The sequence below is a fragment of the Megalobrama amblycephala genome, linkage group LG12, assembly GCF_018812025.1.
Source record: "Megalobrama amblycephala isolate DHTTF-2021 linkage group LG12, ASM1881202v1, whole genome shotgun sequence".
NCBI lineage: Eukaryota > Metazoa > Chordata > Actinopteri > Cypriniformes > Xenocyprididae > Megalobrama > Megalobrama amblycephala.
The window spans coordinates 37742377-37761935 of record NC_063055.1 but is presented as its reverse complement, the minus strand read 5'-3'; the positions used below and the strand labels follow the sequence as shown (position 1 = coordinate 37761935).

General features: G+C 36.5%; 2 protein-coding genes across 3 annotated transcripts in view; one reads left to right on the top strand and one right to left on the bottom strand.

The window, feature by feature from the left end:
* Window positions 1-855: 855 nt before the first annotated feature.
* Window positions 856-19559, bottom strand: part of vps13a (vacuolar protein sorting 13 homolog A) — a 41112-nt gene continuing 22408 nt past the window's right edge. Inside the window, exons 36-45 of the mRNA XM_048211011.1 lie at window positions 17474-17595; window positions 17200-17369; window positions 16077-16303; window positions 15401-15732; window positions 6150-6503; window positions 2645-2746; window positions 2412-2564; window positions 2055-2313; window positions 1328-1488; window positions 856-1002 (exon numbers count right to left, since the gene is read on the bottom strand). Of these exons, the coding sequence (XP_048066968.1) occupies window positions 871-1002; window positions 1328-1488; window positions 2055-2313; window positions 2412-2564; window positions 2645-2746; window positions 6150-6503; window positions 15401-15732; window positions 16077-16303; window positions 17200-17369; window positions 17474-17595 (2012 nt within the window). The 3' untranslated portion in view covers window positions 856-870. The remainder of the gene's footprint in view (window positions 1003-1327; window positions 1489-2054; window positions 2314-2411; window positions 2565-2644; window positions 2747-6149; window positions 6504-15400; window positions 15733-16076; window positions 16304-17199; window positions 17370-17473; window positions 17596-19559) is intronic.
* On the top strand, window positions 7274-11681 carry LOC125280458 (interferon gamma-related-like). 2 transcript variants are annotated; one of them, XM_048211012.1, is made up of 4 exons: window positions 7274-10210; window positions 10428-10484; window positions 10580-10783; window positions 10904-11681. In XM_048211012.1, exons 1-4 carry the CDS (start codon window positions 10067-10069, stop codon window positions 11012-11014), a joined length of 516 nt encoding a protein of 171 aa, XP_048066969.1. In that variant the 5' UTR covers window positions 7274-10066; the 3' UTR covers window positions 11015-11681. The 2 variants fall into 2 exon arrangements, 1 of the variants encoding a protein (XP_048066969.1); XR_007187613.1 differs by lacking the exons at window positions 7274-10210; window positions 10904-11681 and having other exon boundaries at window positions 10394-10484; window positions 10586-10722.

Below are 19559 nucleotides of genomic sequence, written 5' to 3'. Positions count from 1 at the left end.
GGTCTATATGTGTACTGAGTTTCATACTAATACGTGCAAGCGTGTTTAATATATGGACCAAATTTTCAGACTTTTTTCAAGGGGGCGCTGTCGAGCCCCCCTGCCACGCCCGGGTACCAGCCTCTCCGGCGTCCTAATGGCCGCGGATTCCAATGTGTGTGCCAATTTTCAAGAGTTTTTGAGCATGTTAAGGCCCCCAAAAAGCCCCGGAAGACGGAAAAAAAATAAAAAAAAAAAAAAAAAAAAAAATAATAATAATCCTTAGAAGAACAAGAGGGCCCTGCGCGAATTTTCGCTTGGGCCCTAATAATAATAATCCTTAGAAGAACAAGAGGGCCCTGCGCGAATTTTCGCTTGGGCCCTAATAATCCTTAGAAGAACAAGAGGGCCCTGCGCGAATTTTCGCTTGGGCCCTAATAATCCTTAGAAAAACAAGAGGGCCCTGCGCGAATTTTCGCTTGGGCCCTAATAATCCTTAGAAGAACAAGAGGGCCCTGCGCGCTTAATTCGCTTGGGCCCTAATAATCCTTAGAAAAACAAGAGGGCCCTGCGCGAATTTTCGCTTGGGCCCTAATAATAATCCTTAGAAAAACAAGAGGGCCCTGCGCGAATTTTCGCTTGGGCCCTAATTAAAAGGGTTTTTAAAATTATTTTTAAGATTTATTTTTGGCGTTTTTGCCTTTTATTGAGATAGGACAGTTAGTTGACAGGAAGCGAATTGGGAGAGAGAGAGGGGGGGAAAGTATCGGGAAAGGTTCACGAGCCAGAACTCAAACTCGGGTCACCCGAAGTACCTACACGTCGGCATGCTGCCCACAAGGCTATCGGCACCAGCATTAGAAGGCATTTTTTGCAGTGTACTTTATTGAGTCAGAGCTGATAACTGACTGTAACTGACCTGTAAGAGCCGAGCGGCACACAGAACTCCTCTGCAGGCAGAGAGATGCCCAGACACTCAGATCCTTCATAAACACGGATCGGCACCGAAAAGTGATTGATAATCTAAAAAAATAAAATAAAAAAATCAATAAAAAGCAATGACATCATGAACAATACCTGTCAATGATGAAATAAAATGTACATTTATTAAATATCGTAGATAATTTAATTATGTTTACAGCTATTCATAAGGTTATGGCATAGAATTTCTTCTCAAAATCAAAGCAGAAGTTTTAAAATAAATTCACAGATTCTGCCTAGGCATAATATGATTTTTAACGTGAAGACCAGATTCTTCTGAATTTTCTGCTCTGATTAAGAGAGAAATTAGGCTGTGAATAGGTTTTTGTGTGTGACTGATATGTGTGTGTTTTTAAATAACATCCACCTGGAAAGGAGAGCGGATCTTGACATATTTGCTCCCCTCGACGGTGTAAATCTGACAGACGAAGAAGCGAGTGACACCTGAGTCACGGTGCATGACGCTGTACATGCCCCGTCCTGTTTTGATCAGTGGGATCACGCTTGCAGTAGTGTGGCCAACTGGAGCTGGAGAAGAGGATAAAAAAAAAAAGAATTTAAATTAGTTTTCATAACATATTTCATCATTAAAAAATATATATATTTAAAAAATTACTAATTATTTACTTGACTTACATTATATTTTGGAATAATTTCACATTCAGATGAACAGAACTTTCAACAGAGATTAATGCAGTTTTAATTTATTTATTTGTTTAATTTACTTTAAAAAAAAAAAAAAAAAAAAAAAAAAAAAATTCACTTCTCAGTGTGACAACTGACACCTATATACAATCTTCAAACAAAAAAAAAAAAAGGTTCTTTATTGGCATCTATTGTTCTATGAAGAACCTTTCACATCCATGGAACTTTCCACTGCACAAAATGTTCTTTAGAGTGGAAAAATGTTGTTTACACTAAGAAAAGAATCTAGTCAGTTTATTTTTAGAACTGTTGACTAAAAGATTCTTAGTGGAAGCCAAAATGGTTCTTCTATGGCATTGCTATGAAAAAAATGTGGGACTTTTATTTTTTAGAGTAACTAGTATATGTGCTCTATATTCAGAAAGGTCACAGGTTTTTATGGGTCTTACTGGGCTGAATGTAGTTTTTGGCACTGAGGCTGGTCATGGCTGAGAACTGGTCACTGGACTCAGCGGTGAGGGTGTAGTGCATATTCAGGCTCTCTCCATCCTGGAGCTCCACCACACGATCTTTAGACTCTTTACCCACGGGTCTAAACACTTCGCTGTGGAGCACCGACACTGCCAAACCCAAGTGATTCTTCACCACAAACGGAGCCTGGTCCGTCTGAAAGCACTCGGCAGTCTGTTTAGCAGCCTCTGCAAATGCCTGCAAAGCAAACAGAAGAAACCCCTCATTTGTAACTCCATTTATTCTATCTGTAATAGAAACCATCTTCACACACTGGAATCATCTCAATCTCATACCGTTCCTAGATTACTGAGCATGTGAAGGCCACACTTGGAGAGGGTGACGTTAAGCTGGTCTTTACTCGTGAAGCTGATGACCGTTTTGTAATCAGGCACACTGCCGTCCACCTCATCAGATATCCCAGAATATGTTACTGGTTTCTTCTTCATCTGTAGATGCAATATTATTTATCATATGAACTTATGAAAAGTACTTTCAGTAACACATTAGGCTTGAAATGAAAGGTAACCTTCAGTGCCAGAGTCCATGGTCGAAAGCCATCTTTTTCCTCATCGTCCAGCGGCTCCAACAGCGGTTCCCATAAACCCATCATCTCATTATAATAATTCACCTACAGGACAACAAACAACTTGTTACAGGACACTAAAATCATTTCAAATCATTTGTCCAGCATTCTTTAAATATTGTAGAAGCTAGATAGTAGTGCCGCAGAACAATGACAATAAACTTGACAGTATGGATGGACATTTTGTTCAGTCTGGTTTTTCAGCATCTCACGCCATGAGAGACATGTTAAGATAGTGTGAAGATTAAAAGTGGGCAAGTTGCAAAACTTGCAAAACCATTCAAACGGTTCTGCCACTAGTTGTTACACTGGGACTCTGCTGACAAGTGGTGACAGTAAGATGAAAAATGCCTCTAAATTTTAATAATAAAATGTAACAGGCAAAAATATAAGGAATTAAGCGACGTTAAAAATAAAGCAGCACTCTGAAAACACATGTTGCAATTAAATCGTATTGGCACTGAGGACACCTATGATGTTCATTTGAGATATAAGCAAGTGGGAGCATTTTGTGAATATTCTGCACTGTTTATAATAAAGATACACCCAATTTCATTTAAGCCATTAGTCGACTAATCGCAAGTTTATATTAATTTAGTTACTTAAATATATACTGAGGAGATTATTAAAGCATAATGAGTGTTTAATATATATATATATATATATATATAGGCTTAATATATCGTCTATTCCGCTCTCAAGCGCACACAAAGCTTGCCGCAAAGCACTGGCAAAAGTAATGATTATTAATGTGTTGGGGAAAAACATAGCAAGGTGACATTTTAATTATTTATTAATAAACTAGTGTTTTCTGAGTCAGAGTTGGCTGCAAAGATGAAGTTGACGATGCTGGCTCGCCATCTCGGCAGTAACGCACCTATACGCACCTATAGAGAGAAATGCACCTTTCATACAAATTACATAATCAGAGAATATAACATTTGAATTTGTTTGTTAAACAGTAGACATTTCAAGCTTTCTGTAGATATATTTCTCATATCTGTGAGGCAAGTAGCCTATACGCTAAGTTTCGGAGTATTTGGAGTATTTTGGAGTATTTTAATTTGTTTCCGCTGTCATCAGGAAAAAATGCAAGTTATCGCGGCGGCGCCTCCATGTCATGCAGTAAATGCTCTATACTTCAGCTTCACACTCTGCACAAACACTTGGATATGCGATTAATAATAGCCCACATATATCTAGGTTAACATTAGAGCAAGCGGCCATGTAAAGTTGCTACTTACATTATTTTAAATGATAAACCATATTTGAGGATGGTCGATGGCCATATGTTAATGGATGATAGGTGAACATTTGTTTTTCCTGCCCGACATACTGTAATACGACAAGCACCCACTGTTAACGATCCGTCCCTCATGCACTGCGGGTTTTATTTTCCTGTGACAAACCGACTAATAACATTTTTGGTCGACTAAGAATCTTCTAGTCAACTAATGATTAGTCAAATATTAGGGGGCAGCCCTAGTTTATAACAACACAAAAAGCATGAATAAAGTATCAGGATCATTGCTGGGAGTCGGTCTTCATTATTGGGTGAAAAAAAAAAAAAAAAATCTAATTGGAATCTAATTTACAATATAATAATTAAAAAAAAGCTTCATGTTTCCTGTGTTTGTTTGTAGAGCTGCATCATTTAGTCAAACAACTTTGTGATTATAAACATTATTATTAAATAAAAATAAGAAATATTATTACTGTAATATTTCACAGTAAAAAAAAAAAATACAGGATTTCAGAAAAATACTATAATTATTATAATTTTATTACAGTACAAATGTAAAATTATAATACCACTATTTATGGCTAATTTCTTAATTTTCAAACCATCGAGCTGATATTTTAGCAGAAAACCACAGGGAACCCTTTAAAGCATTTCTTTTGTTGAAAAGCCAATTTATAAGTGCTTAGAAGAGTTTAGGAGGATGGTTGGCACATGTTGCATAAGCTTGTTCCAACTCAAACTCACAGCACTTGCAAAGATAAGTTTGTGTGGAGCAGCATTTACTGTGAACCGAGCAACTCTGAGGCACTGCAAACACTGGATCATGAGTTGCTCATGTGTTAAAAAAACCCCCACAGTGCTGTGCTTCACTCTGAAACATAGCGAATAAGTTTATTTTTTTGCCATCTGATAAATAGTGCTAACCCATATCCGGGATTTCATTTTTATTTCGATTAATCATGCATCCCTAGCTGGGAGTACGAGTACTCATGCCATTCCTATAAGCATCTTTAGATAAACATCTGACATCTGAGTACTTTGTACTGCAATTTACACTGAACTAAGGCAAACTAACTGCGATTTTTCTGATTGGTTTAAAAACATCAGGTTTGCTGTGCTTGTTTGTAGGGGTGCACAATTTGACCAACATTTTATGATTATATCTATCAATATGACTCTAAAATAATAAATATTATTGTTTTTAATTTGTATTATTATTACTAGATAAAAATATAATAATTACTAAATAAAAACAACATAGGAAATAGTACTATTGTAATATTTCACTGTAAAATAAAAATAAGTGTATTTGAGAAAAATAATAATAATTTTATTATTAAAAATGCCTGGAGCCTTTAAAGGATTAATTTACTTCAGAATTAAAATTTCCTGAAATTCACTCACCCCCATGTCATCCAAGATGTTCATGTCTGTCTTTCTTCAATCGAAAAGAAATGAAGGTTTTTGAGGAAAACATTCCAGGATTTTTCTCCATATAGTGGACTTCACTGGGGTTCAACAGGTTGAAGGTCCAGTTTCAGTGCAGCTTCAAAGAGCTCTACATGATCCCAGACGAGGATTAAGAGTCTTATCTAGAGAAAACATTGGACATTTTCTAAAAAAAAAATAAAATAAATATGTACATACTTTTTAACCACAAATGCTCATCTTGCACTGCTCTGCGATGCGCCACACATAATCACGTTGGAAAGGTCACGTGTGACGTAAGCGGAAGTACCGTGGTAGGGTGAAAAACTCCATCTCATTTTCTCCTCAAACTTCAAAATCATCCGACATCGTTGTTTTACCTTTTTATGTAAAGGCCGTATGACTTGGTCTTTGCACATTCGCTTTGTAAACACTGGATCAGTACTTCTTGCCTAAGTCATGTGTGACCTTCCAACGTGATTATGTAATGTGTGGCACATCGCAGAGCAGTGCAAGATGATCATTTGTGATTAAAAAGTATATACATTTTTATTTTTTTTTAGAAAATGAGCGATGGTTTCTCTAGATAAGACCCTTATTCCTCGTCTGGGATCATGTAGAGCTCTTTGAAGCTGCACTGAAACATTTGGACCTTCAACCCGTTGAACCCCAGCGAAGTCCACTATATGGAGAAAAATCTTTAATTTCTTTTTGACTGAAGAAAGAAAGACATGAACATCTTGGATGACATGGAGGTGTACTACAACATCCACTGACCTCCAAGTCCAGATGACAGTGCAGGTTAATGAGAGTACTCCAGTTTTTCACGTCTCCCTGGAACGAGGCTTTGGCCAGCAGCATGGGCACGGTGCGATGGCCCACCCCAGCCTCCAGCGTCAGGCAGATGGACTGGATGCTCATTTTGAGAGACTCTCCATGAGGAATAAGTGGAACGACGGAGCGGGTGACTTCTTCTCCTCCCTCCTCCAGGAACCAGAGCTTCAGGTCTCGCAGGCTGCGGCGTTCCCACAGATCCTGTGGCACGGGGCTCTCCAGCTCCTCGGGGGTCTCGGCTGCAGGGCTCAGCGCCGACTGAATGGTGATGACGGTGTTTATGATGATGGGAGACACCTTTGGGAACAGGAAGACAGTAATTGGTTCCAGCATCAGAGAGGGAACAAAAAGGTTCATATTCCACACTTTCATAGCTTTGTTCTCTAAAGTCTGCATATGCTTTTGCTACAAAAACTACAAACGTAAGTTTGTTTTTCATTTTGCAGAGTATCTGCAGGGATTTAAAAAAAATAATAATAATAAAAATCACCTGCACATTAAATTAATACTGTCCATTCAGTACAAACCCATAAAATCTCAAAATAAATCATTTATCATCATTTTATCATTTTATCTTTTACAGAGTGTGAGCATTTCACATACATTTAAGACTAAAAATAGATGTGTGCAAACTGTAAATTCATTGAATTTGAATTTGAAAAAAAATCTCATTTAAGGTCATAAAAGTCATACAGTACAGTCCAAAAGTTTGGAACCACTAAGATTTTTAATATTTTTAAAAGAAGTTTTGTCTGCTCACCAAGGCTATATTTATTTAATTAAAAATACAGTAAAAAACAGTAATATTGTGAAATATTATTACTATTTAAAATAACTGTTTTCTATTTGAATATATTTCACAAAGTAATTTATTCCTGTGATGCAAAGCTGAATTTTCAGCATCATTACTCCAGTCTTCAGTGTCACATGATCCTTCAGAAATCATTCTAATATGCTGATCTGCTGATATTTTACATTTTAGGGGGCCTTTAAATTATGCATGAATTCAATCAGATCACCCTCCACTCTTCTATAGATGATTTTTTCTTTCAAGGAATGACTTTGTTACTACTTGCACTTTCAGTCCATCTGACAAACGCATCCTGGACCCTTTAATTAGTTTCATCTGCTGTTTACCTGTTAATTAACCACTTTCACCCAGTAATGCCTCTTAGTGATGCCAGATAGCATTTTCATCATTTCCAATCCATGTATCCCTCTAAAGTTCACAGTGGTTTTAAGTGGAGAGACAGACTTATTTAAGATGATTTCTGAGGTTTAGATTCAGAGAACTGATGTGACACACCACAGTGTGTCTGAGGGATGTGGCCACAGGCAGTAAAATGTAAATTAAGCAAATTTTACCACAGATAAACCAGCAATTCTGTAGAAATGACAGAATTGCATGCCAGCACAAATGCAATTTTTCTTTTTAATATTAATTTATGCATTGATGTTTTGAGTGCCATGCATTACTGTTTGAGCAACAGAAACACCAGAAAATGATTTAAAACAGGAGATTGAACTGACTTGAGACGGTTGTGAAATCATAAAAATATCTGATTTGACCAAAAGTGTCCACGGTATGGAAGCCCATTTTTGAATGGAAGAAAGAAAATCATGTAAATCATTATTAGGGACTTATAACCAGGGCTCTGAACCGGTTCAAGGAACGAAAACAGGAAACGAATTAAATTTTGACCGGAACGTAACCAGAAACGGAAACTAAATCAAATTTAATCGTTCTGAACAGAAATGCTAATTTGAAATGGCCATTAACCAGTTAATAACGTTATTTTATCGTTCTGTTTAATATTTTGACATGGCAGTCAACCAATCACAAATTCAAATAGTACAGCCTATGCAAATGTGACACCGACGTATCCAACGTGAGTGAAATGCCCGCGCTGACACGCTCAGGCTCAGCTGTCAAGTCATCATAGGTTAGGTAAGTCACAACGGCAATGCCCTGGCATTAGTTTTTCCGATGATATATGTCTACATTTAAGTGAAAATGAATGTCAAGTAATATGCAGCTTGTTGTGCGTTTTGAAACCAGTGAAAATAGCAGGATATAGAACATAAGTCCACACAACATCACATCATGCACATGCAGTGCTTCTGTGAATGGAGAAAACAGAATAAAACTATAGGCCTATATATATAAAATAAAAGGGAATATTTAGGCCTATAGGCTACGTGAAATATTTCACTTAAATAATTAGGTATACGAAAGTGGTTCATTGTGGTGCACTATAAAGATCTAGGAAAGGAAACAGACATTCTGCTTGTTTTCGTTATTTAAGTGTCATTTTGTAAATGTATGAATTATGTCTTTCTCTTACCTGTATGACCATAAATTACACAGTACAGTTTACTCTCTTAGAAGGAAAAAAAAGATTTGAGTTGGATATAAGTTATAACTATGAGATACTAATTTATAATTATGATAAAACATTGAAATCAGTCAAAATTATGAGATACTAAGTCCTTGTAGATAAAAAAAAAAAAGTTTAGTTTAATTTTACATAATTATGACTTAGTATCTCATCATTTTGACTCTGATGTCATAATTCAGATTTACCAAAGCATTCTTTTATTATGTGGCTTCTATACATCAATGGTAAACTTTTGTAAGACATCAAAAAGGTAAATAAACGGCCATTAGTTATTAGATATAAAAATCACACCCACTAACATATTTAATGTTCTAAAAGGATAAATATAATATGTAATGGTGATGCAACTTTCAGTTTGCTGACTTAATTCATCTCAACCTGCTGGCACCCAGTTTCTAGAAGGTTTGTTAGGTGGGAGTAGCCCACAAACCCCCCCAAAACCAGACGGGCATCCTCTGCCCCTTAAATTATTATTTTTTGTTATCCCACTGGACTTAACTATATTTACTAACTAATCATTTATAAAATGCACATACAAAATACATATAAAAGACAATCAAACAAGTAAAGCTTTAAAAATTTAAATTAGTTAAGTTTAAGAATAAAAGGTGTAATTTAAAAGCTGGCTGGCTGAAATGAAAATCTTGCATAAACTAGTATAAAAATGATGCATAAAATTGTTAATTTAAATTCAAGATAAAAATAACCATTAGAGATGAGAAACTTGGACATCAAATACATAAAATAACCTTCTAAGATCACTTTATTTTTCATACGTTTTTTGCGCTCTGCAAAAGTGAAAGATTGGGAAACATCACTTTATAAGTCAGACTCAAACCTATATCACTCACATGGGCACCAAGACTTCAATGTGCCAAGCATGTATGCAAACCGCTGGACCAGACACTTTTATCCAAATATCCTGTGTTGAATTCAAGGTACACGTATTATCAGTTCATGCCTTCCCTGGGAATCAAACCCACAACCTTAAAACAGTTAAAGGTCCACTGTTTCAGCTAGGGACTTTCAGACTTCAGAAAGAGTTCCTGAAACTTGTACTGCACTGCACTGTATGCACAATCCATACCTCAGCATATACTATGCACAACTTCATTTACTTCTTAAACATGGTTTTAAGATTTCTGAGGTTCAGATTCAGAGTGACTGATATTTGAAGGGGAATTTGTGGCTATTCTCAAAGGCGTCACTTACTTCAGAGCATCTCATCTCTGATAGGAAACCTTCATAGAAAAGTAGCCCACAGAAAAAAAAAAAAAAACCAATAATATTTTTTTTTTAAGTGCATCCACTGCCACCTTCATACGTTGCTTTTTTACATTGTGCACCTATATAAACACCCGGCCCCTTTCTGATCATCAACACTCACCTGCTGACTAGCATCAGGTCACAACCTGTGTTTAAATTTGCTTGGTTCACAGCACTGAAACACAAACACAAAGAATGGATACTTGGCTCAACATGGTGCTGCTGTGTGGACTTCTGTTAATAGCATCTCTTCAGACAACCGATGCGTTTAGATTTCCAAAGTCCAAAAGAGAGAAGACCAATTTGGAGACAAATATCAGCTCTCTGCAAGAACAATATGTAAGTGATGTCTACTATCATGAACTTCTGCAGCGGGTTTGAAAGCAGCTCAGTCTGTGTAAACAAGATGAATTACTTCAATTCTTGGACTTGCAGCTAATATTAGCAAGAAGAAACCTATTGCACAATAAACTTTGTGACACTTTGATCTTAGATTAGGAGTTAAGATCCACAAGAGATGCACATTCATTCATAACGGTCGTTGTTTTTTGCCCAGAATGGCACAGAAGGGGTTTCAAAGTCTGTTTTTGCTTCTCATCTGTACCAGCTGAATGTAAGTTTTTACTGTGCAAAATGCAAAAATATGAAAATGCAAATGAATGATATGCCTTTATATAAGTATCATGCTAATAATACTTGTTTCTCTAATCCAAGGCTTCCTGCACTTGTAATTCACTGTTGCTCGAAAGAATGCTGAACATCTACGAAGAACTTTTCCAAAACATGAAGTCTGAGGAGAAAGAAGTGAAAAACAATCTAAAAAATGTAATGACTGAGGTGAAAAATCTAAGACACCAGTACAGTGAGGAACATAAAGTATGGAGAGAGCTTCAGGAAATAAACTCAGTCAAGGTAAACATTAAGAGAAAGTCCTGTCTTCATTGTGAAAGTGTACATTTTTAGTTGAATTGCTATTTATCATCTGATATAATATATGATATGATATCTAAAACATGTTTTATTCTCACTCAGGTGAAGAATGGAACAACCAGAGGAGGAGCATTAAATGACTTTCTCAAGGTGTTTGATTGGGCATATAGAGAAAAACAGGTGCAATGGAAGATCCAAAAGTCTTTCATTTAATAAACTTGTACCCTACTACACCATCCATAACTTATAATCTAATTTATTCTCGTCACAAGAGTGTTTGCATCATTTACAGTGTACAGAAACGATTTGCTTGAAATATTCTGTGAGCTTCACTGGCTAAATGGTTAATTACAGTAAATTAATTTTGCATTCATTTACGGCTTGACTTGTTCAATTACAAACTTTACATGTACACTGTATATGATACACAAACGCACACAAAATACAAAAATGTTCAAATAAAGGCTGGAATACACTGAAGGGCTTTAGCACAGATTTTTGGCCGATGTGCTGTCAAAAGGAATTGAGGCTAGTTGCTGAAATTCAGAGTCAGAGTCAAATTCAAGTCTTTGAATTGTGTAGTGCATGTACTCAACTCAACTCAATTTTTATTTGTAGAGCACTTACAAAACCATAAAAATGGACCAAAGTGCTGTCCATAAATGGTGGATAATTTATAAAATTAATACAAGCATAAAAAGAAAAACATGCAATCAATTACTCACAGTTGACCTAATCAAACTCCGAAAGGTCTTCAAGTTCTTTTTAAAAATGCCTATGCTTGATGAGGATTTAATAGAAAACGGAAGCACATTCCAGAGTGCAGGAGCCGCAACAGAAAAAGCGCAGTCTCCACTACGCCTCAATCGAGACCGAGGGACGGTTAAAAGCATACTCTGAGAGGAGCGCAGATGACGTTGAGACTGGTAAGGAATTAGCAAGTCTTTTACATACCCAGGCGCCTGATCACGCAATGCCTTATAGACAAACATTAACACCTTGTATTGTATTCTATGTAGGAGGATATCAAATGTTTGATATTTTGAGCCAGCTTTAGAACATTTTTATTGTCATTTGTCATACTACTCCTACAAACAAGACGCATGTTTACATGTCATTTGTTTCAGAACGACTCAAAAGTCTGGTAGTGTGTGATGCCCAGTTTTTCTCTGTAACCATTTAAAAAGTTGGCAAGTGTATGATGCCTAGTGTAAAAGTCATGTAGTGTATTCCAGCCTCAAGTACTTGACACATTAAGGGGTGAATGTCATACAAACAAGCTCTAAAATGAGTAGTATTACAAGTATTTCATGTCCAAACTCACCTATCTGGGAACTCTAAAGATCTTGATTATCTTGTTCAGATGTGTTATTGGGTTTGCAACTAAACTCTGCAGGGCAGTGGCCCTCCAGGGCCGGATTTGAGGAACCCTTGATAAACAGCAGAGCATGGCAGTAGCACAGGGGCCCAAAAAACTTGGTCGTAGAGGGCCACTGTCCTGCAGAGTTTTAAACACACTTGAAGCAGCTAATCAAAGTCTTCAGACTGGGAGATGTGAGGTTCTGTGGCTCTAACATTGGAGAACGTGTAACAGCTAACTTGGATCATGTGAGGCATGAACTGAATATTTTATGTCTTTATAGTTGCTAAATGTCTGTTTAGATGTGGATTGTCATGTTCATGCTGCTCTCGATTTACTTTAGGTGATATTCATGGAGAAAGTGAACGATTGTCACAATCTGACAAGTGTTATATGCAACAAATCTGCAGTAAGTAGTAACAATAAATATTCTACATGAAGTCAGTTGTAACTAGTCAGTGGGAATATAAATGTAATCAATTTACTTCTGTCTTTTCTAATATAGAGTCTTCATATTGTTCAGGAAGAACCAGCCAAACCAACTACTACTGCAGATTTTGTGAATTTCTGTCTTCACACAGGTCTTTAGTGAGAAGAGAATCTTGGGATAGGAAATGCAGGCATCACCAGAGCAGTTTGAGGTGGTGTTCTTTGAAAATGTTAATGTTAAAGAAATGCAGGGGTGTTGTGTGAAAAATGGGGGGTGGGAGTTTTGTTTGTAATTGTATTTTACATACTGTTACATTTTAGTGTAATTGTATTGTGAAATGTGCAGCAACTTGAGCTTTTTTTTAAGTGATACTCTGTTCATTTTTGAAGTTTTTATTGTAAACTGGAAAGTTGTATTTACCCAAAGGAATATTTTACTGTAAGCTGGAACAGTGTTTCTTCAACCACTTGTGTGTATTTGATATGTATTTACAGTTACTGGTATTAAGTGCCTTTTGAATTCAGTTGTTGAATGTGCATGTTATTCAATATGAAAATGGCCTTTAATAGTTTTTGAAGGAACATATTTGCCACAGTTAAGGTATAAATGGGCTTGTCACTGGGGTGGTACCTTAGGCTTTAGGGGACAAGAGTTGTAACTTTGATGAAGGTACAATATTGTACCAACAAGTTTTAAAAACCAAAAGGTACATTTGGTTCCCCGTGGAACAAATCATGTCCTTTAAGGCACAAACTGAAATTGTGCAAAATTGATCCTTTATATTAAAGGTGCCCTAGAATTAAAAATTGAATTTACCTCAGCATAGTTAAATAACAAGAGTTCAGTACATGGAAAAGACATACAGTGAGTCTCAAACTCCATTGTTTTCTCCTTCTTATATAAATCTCATTTGTTTAAAAGACCTCCGAAGAACAGGCGAATCTCAACATAACACTGACTGTTACGTAACAGTCGGGATCATTAATATGTACGCCCCCAATATTTGCATATGCCAGCCCATGTTCAAGGCATTACACAAGGGCAGCCAGTATTAACGTCTGGATCTGTGCACAGCTGAATCATCAGACTAGGTAAGCAAGCAAGAACAATAGCGAAAAATGGCAGATGGAGCAATAATAACTGACATGATCCATGATTACATGATATTTTTAGTGATATTTGTAAATTGTCTTTCTAAATGTTTCGTTAGCATGTTGCTAATGTACTGTTAAATGTGGTTAAAGTTACCATCGTTTCTTACTGTATTCATGGAGACAAGAGCCGTCGCTATTTTCATTTTTAAACACTTGCAGTCTGTATAATGCATAAACACAACTTCATTCTTTATAAATCTCTCCAACAGTGTGTAATGTTAGCTTTAGCCACGGAGCACTATCAAACTCATTCAGAATCAAATGTAAACATCCAAATAAATACCATACTTACGCGATTAGACATGCTGCATGACGAACACTTTGTAAAGATCCATTTTGAGGGTTATATTAGCTGTGTGAACTTTGTTTATGCTGTTTAAGGCAAGCGCAAGCTCTTGGGGCGTGGAGCACGAGATTTAAAGGGGCCACGTACCCTGTATCGGCGCATTTATAATGATAGGCAGTTAAAAAAATTAATAAAAAAAAAACTATGGGGTATTTTGAGCTGAAACTTCAGACACATTCATGGGACACTTAAGACTTATATTACATCTTTTGAAAACATGTTCTTCGGCACCTTTAAGGTACAATTCTGTACCCTTAAAAAGGTACTGCCCCAGGGACATTGGTTTGTACTGTCTTGGGTACAAAATAGTACCTTTTTTTCTGCAAGTGTATCATATAATGGCTGTGACATCAGTTTTATGACAGTCAGTTACACACACAGTTTCTTGTGGATTAGCGTGTTGGTCTTGTGAATAAATGCAGCCAGTAGGACAGCAATGTTTGTGGAATGTGCTTTACTGAGTGAAAAAAAAAAACAAAAAAAAAAACATGAATTGCTCTATAGCTGGTCACTACAGTCCGTGCGCATAAAACCAAATTTAATTTGAGATTTGAATATGTTCAGGGCTTGACATTAACACCCGCCAAATGCGGGTAGATTTCAGCTGTGGCGGGTAAGATAGCCACTCCCACTAGCCACTTTGGTGGGTTGAATATAATTTCAGCCTACAGCCTAATCAAAGGTAGCCAAGCTTGAAGGCTGGATTGGCGGAATCGCACTAAATGACACAACAGAAACGCTCTCTCGCGTACGCTCTCTTTCTTTCTCCTTGCACCTTGAATAGTCAAATACACGCACACACAGATGTCAAAATATACAGCCGGTTATGGCTTAAGTGGACGTAAACAGGTGCGTAAAAACTGGATATGTATATTACGTCCATGCATTCAGCAGCCCATTTAAATACCCGTCTGTCATTAATGTTAATCAAACAACAAAAGATGTTAAATAAATGTATACATGTTAAATAAACCTACACCAACGATATGTCTCTGAATGACAAGAGACCGAGGCGAGAGAACTGATACTTCCTCATGCATAATACCTCAGTTATAATCTTATGCATATTACAGCGCAGTGATTGGATTGAATGAGCTTTAAGTCATGAATAAATGCAGAAACTGTTGATGTCAGCATGTTCGAACTGCCCATACTGGAACCAATCAGCACTCTGGATCTTTGTTTTGATAATGATTTAAGGACCCGTGTTTTATTGACCCTCAGAATTAAACAGGCCGTTTTGCAACTGCAGCTTTAAGATATCAATGATTTCTAAATGGAAGCTGATCACCATTTAAAGCTACATCACCTTGAGTGTGAGGGAGCTGATAGACAGCTCGATGGTCTGAGGCTGAGAAGGCGATTGGCTGCTCTGGAAGAACACCTGACACGGCTGGAGCACAGTCGTCACGTTGTTCTCACGCTTCTCTCGCACAAACGGACACGCCACCACCTTCAGATCTGAAATGGCGGCCGTCATTGACTGACCGCTGGGCTCGCTCTTCATCACCAGCTCACACTGCGTCGTCATAACCAGAGCCGGAGCTTCAGCGCGTGTGAGGTCAGCCACAAAAACTATCTCAGGATTCTTTACCACAATGTTCATCTCGGTTTTGGAGACCACTGGTGGAGCAGGAACAGCTAGTAAAGGAAAGACACAAATCAAATAGCCAGTGCTGTTTTAGTATCATTGATATACTATTATAGTTTGTTAATATGTTGAATTAGATTTTATTTTTAGATTTACTGTTTTAATTTTAATGTTTTAGCAATTTTGTTTTTAGTCATTTTAGTTATTTAACTTAAACTAAATGACAGTGAGAAATGCAGTTTTGGCAACTAGTTGAAATAAAACAATAAAGTAATAAAAATGTTTGTTTTTAGTACACGATAATAACCTGCAAATGGCAAGGTAAAACAAATGTTTATTGAACCTTATTTAGACTGTCTTCAACAAGATGGTCCCTTCACTACAAATCACTAACCTGGATCTTTGGAGGAGCTGGCGGGTTGTTTGTTGCTCTTAGGAGGACCAGAGAAGCCGTCTGCCATAGCTTTAAGAAAGACATCAGCCACTGTGAGCAGGAACTCTACACTGGCACACAGATAGATGTCCTGAACCAGGGTGTCCAGAACGGTATATTCCCGGCCTTGTCGGTAACTCACGTCTACCATCACATTGCCTTCCCTGCCCTGACGCATAGCCATCATCCTAAAGCAGCATGAAAGTAGAGAAGACATTTAGTGACTCAATGACAAACTTTATTTACCATAAGACCGTAACTAACAACTTTTCAATATCAATTAATCTTTTTACTCTTTCTTTGATTAACTGCATATGTAAACATACGTTTTGTGCAAAAAAAAAAGATATATACAGTATATATAAAACATAAAGTGATTTCAGATAAAGAGGTTTTTCCATGCACAGAGCAAAGAAACTTTTGGTTATCCATTAATATATATATATATATTTTTTTTTTCTTCAAATAATCAATTAATTGGACATATAAGCATACATTTTGTACAAAAAAGGTTTGAAATATTAATGTTTTAACATTAGTGATTTTAGATAAAGAGGTTCTTCATTCACAGAGCAAAGAATCTTTTGATTATCGATTAATCTATTGACTCTTTCTTTGATTAACTGGTTAATTGGATAAGTATGCAAGTTTGTTTTGTGCAAAACATTATATATATATATATATATATATATATATATATATATATATATATATATATATATATATATATACACGCATATTATATTATATATATATATATATATATATATATATATATATATATATATATATATATATATATATATATATATATATACACACACACACATATTATATATATTAAAAAAATATGTAAATGCTACAACATTAAAGATAGCGGTTGCACAGAGCAAAAAAAAAAAACAACAACAACTGATCGATAATGAAATTATTCAATTATTGCTGATTTTATCAATTAGTTAGCTATATCCCAGAAAATGAGCAATGACTCTAATGTCAATCGTATGGGGCAGGTGAACATTACATCTGTACATATAAACAACATTTAACACAAACTGGAGCATCTTCAGTGTATGTGATCTACCTGGATGTGATCATTTTCACCCTCTGTCTCTTGTCATCTAGGAGACAGTTTGTGAGTTTGAGGGAGGCTTTCATGGAGCTGTCAGAGAACATGAGCACAGCGGTGGAGATGGTGCCCAACGTGAACTCTGCCAACTTCAAACTCTCATCACGAGAGTCTAATAACTGGACCTATACAAACAGATTCCAAAAACTGAACCAGAATGCAAAATATTTAAACTTTCGTATGTAAACATTAAACTTTCGTCTACTGTGAACTGAGTGTATTTTGTCACCTCGTTGTTCGGGCTGTACAGGACCAGTGTCATGGAGTCAAACTTGAAGTCCAGTTTCAGAGTGTTTTTTAGTTTGCCTGTTTTCTGGCCCTCCACCACTGCTGCGGTCACAACGGTGTTCCCTACAACAAAATAAAAAGGTACTATTTGAGAATATTATCTCAATACTTTTTTGAATTGGGAAATATCTAAGAAATAATTGACAACGGGCCGTTGAATTCTTAGAAAATAATGCACACCCAAGGTGGTAATGCCGTTACAATTCGGGTGTGCATTATTTTCTAAAAATTCGATGGCTCGGAGTCAATCATTCCGCTTATACAACGGTTACCACACCTCAACACACTGATGTTGTATTTCAAGACATTTGTCAGGTTTTTGTCCTTAAAACACTCTTGTGTATGGGACTAATCTCTTACACATCTCATCTCAAGCCTCTGTTGCTAATTCTAAAACGTCATTTCAGACTGTAAGTTTATCAACCTCATTAAGAGCAGTTATTACCTCGCTGGTGAGAAATGTCATGTGGCTTTTAAAGGTGCCATCGAATTAAAAATTTAAATTACCTCGGCATAGTTGAATAACAAGAGTTCAGTACATGGAAAAGACATACAGTGAGTTTCAAACTCCATTGTTTCCTCCTCCTTATATAAATCTCATTTGTTTAAAAGACCTCTGAAGAACAGGCAAATCTCAACATAACACTGACTGTTACGTAACAGTCGGGATCATTAATATGTACGCCCCCAATATTTGCATATGCCAGCCCATGTTCAAGGCATTAGACAAGGGCAGCCAGTATTAACGTCTGGATCTGCACAGGTGAATCATCAGACTAGGTAAGCAAGCAAGAACAATAGCGAAAAATGGCAGATGTAGCAATAATAACTGACATGATCCATGATTACATTATATTTTTAGTGATATTTGTAAATTGTCTTGCACATTTTTTAAACACTTGCAGTCTGTATAATTCATAAACACAACTTCATTCTTTATAAATCTCTCCAACAGTGTGTAATGTTAGCTTTAGCCACGGAGCACCATCAAACTCATTCAGAATCAAATGTAAACATCCAAATAAATACCATACTTACGCGATTAATCATGCTGCATGACGAAGACTTTGTAAAGATCCATTTTGAGGATTATATTAGCTGTGCAAACTTTGTTTATGCAATGATAGAGTCGAGAGCTCTGGGGGGGCGGAGAGCGCGAGCAATTAAAGGGGCAGCAGCCTGAATCGGCGCATTTCTAATTATGCCCCAAAATAGGCAGTTAAAAAAATTATTAAAAAAAATCTATGGGGTATTTTGAGCTGCAACTTCACAGACACATTCAGGGGACACCTTAGACTTATATTACATCTTTTAAAAAGACGTTCGATGGCACCTTTAAGTGGCTAAACTATTTTACTGATAAAATCGCCAGAGCAGCGCAGACAAAACATTTCTGTGCGAGTGTGTGTCCGTACTATACAGTATGTGTGTAGAGAGAGAGAGAGCGGGAGAGAGTATGCAATTTCAGGACACAGTAAAACATATTTTGTGGCAAAAACCATGACTATAATTTGTCGTTTTCATCCTATTGTTTACTATATTTGTGTCGTTATGGGTTTTGTTTCTTTTGCGATTGTAGGCTGTAGGACCTATTGAAATAACTGAAAACATTTGGTGAAGTGATATGGAACTGCAATGCGGTCAAGACCTGCTAGAACTACTTTAGCCGTGCGTTTCCCTGAAAATAACTGCACACCTTAGAACACTGGTCAACCAATCGGATTCAAGCATTCAACAGCCCCGTAGTATAAGTTTGAATTAATAAATACATGGGCAATTCAGTAATAATTATTACAATCCTGCTAAGAAAACAACGCTAAAAAATAATATAATAATTTCACATTTAATCGCCAAATTAACGTAGAAACAACAAAGACAGTTTTGATCTAACAGGTAGGGAATATACAGAAATTGAATAAAGTTATCAAACACTTCACAGTCTTCACTGCATAGATTTTAAATTAAATATAGATTAATCCTTATTAAAGCTATAAAAAAGTTATTTAGTCAAAAGCAGTGAGTGATCT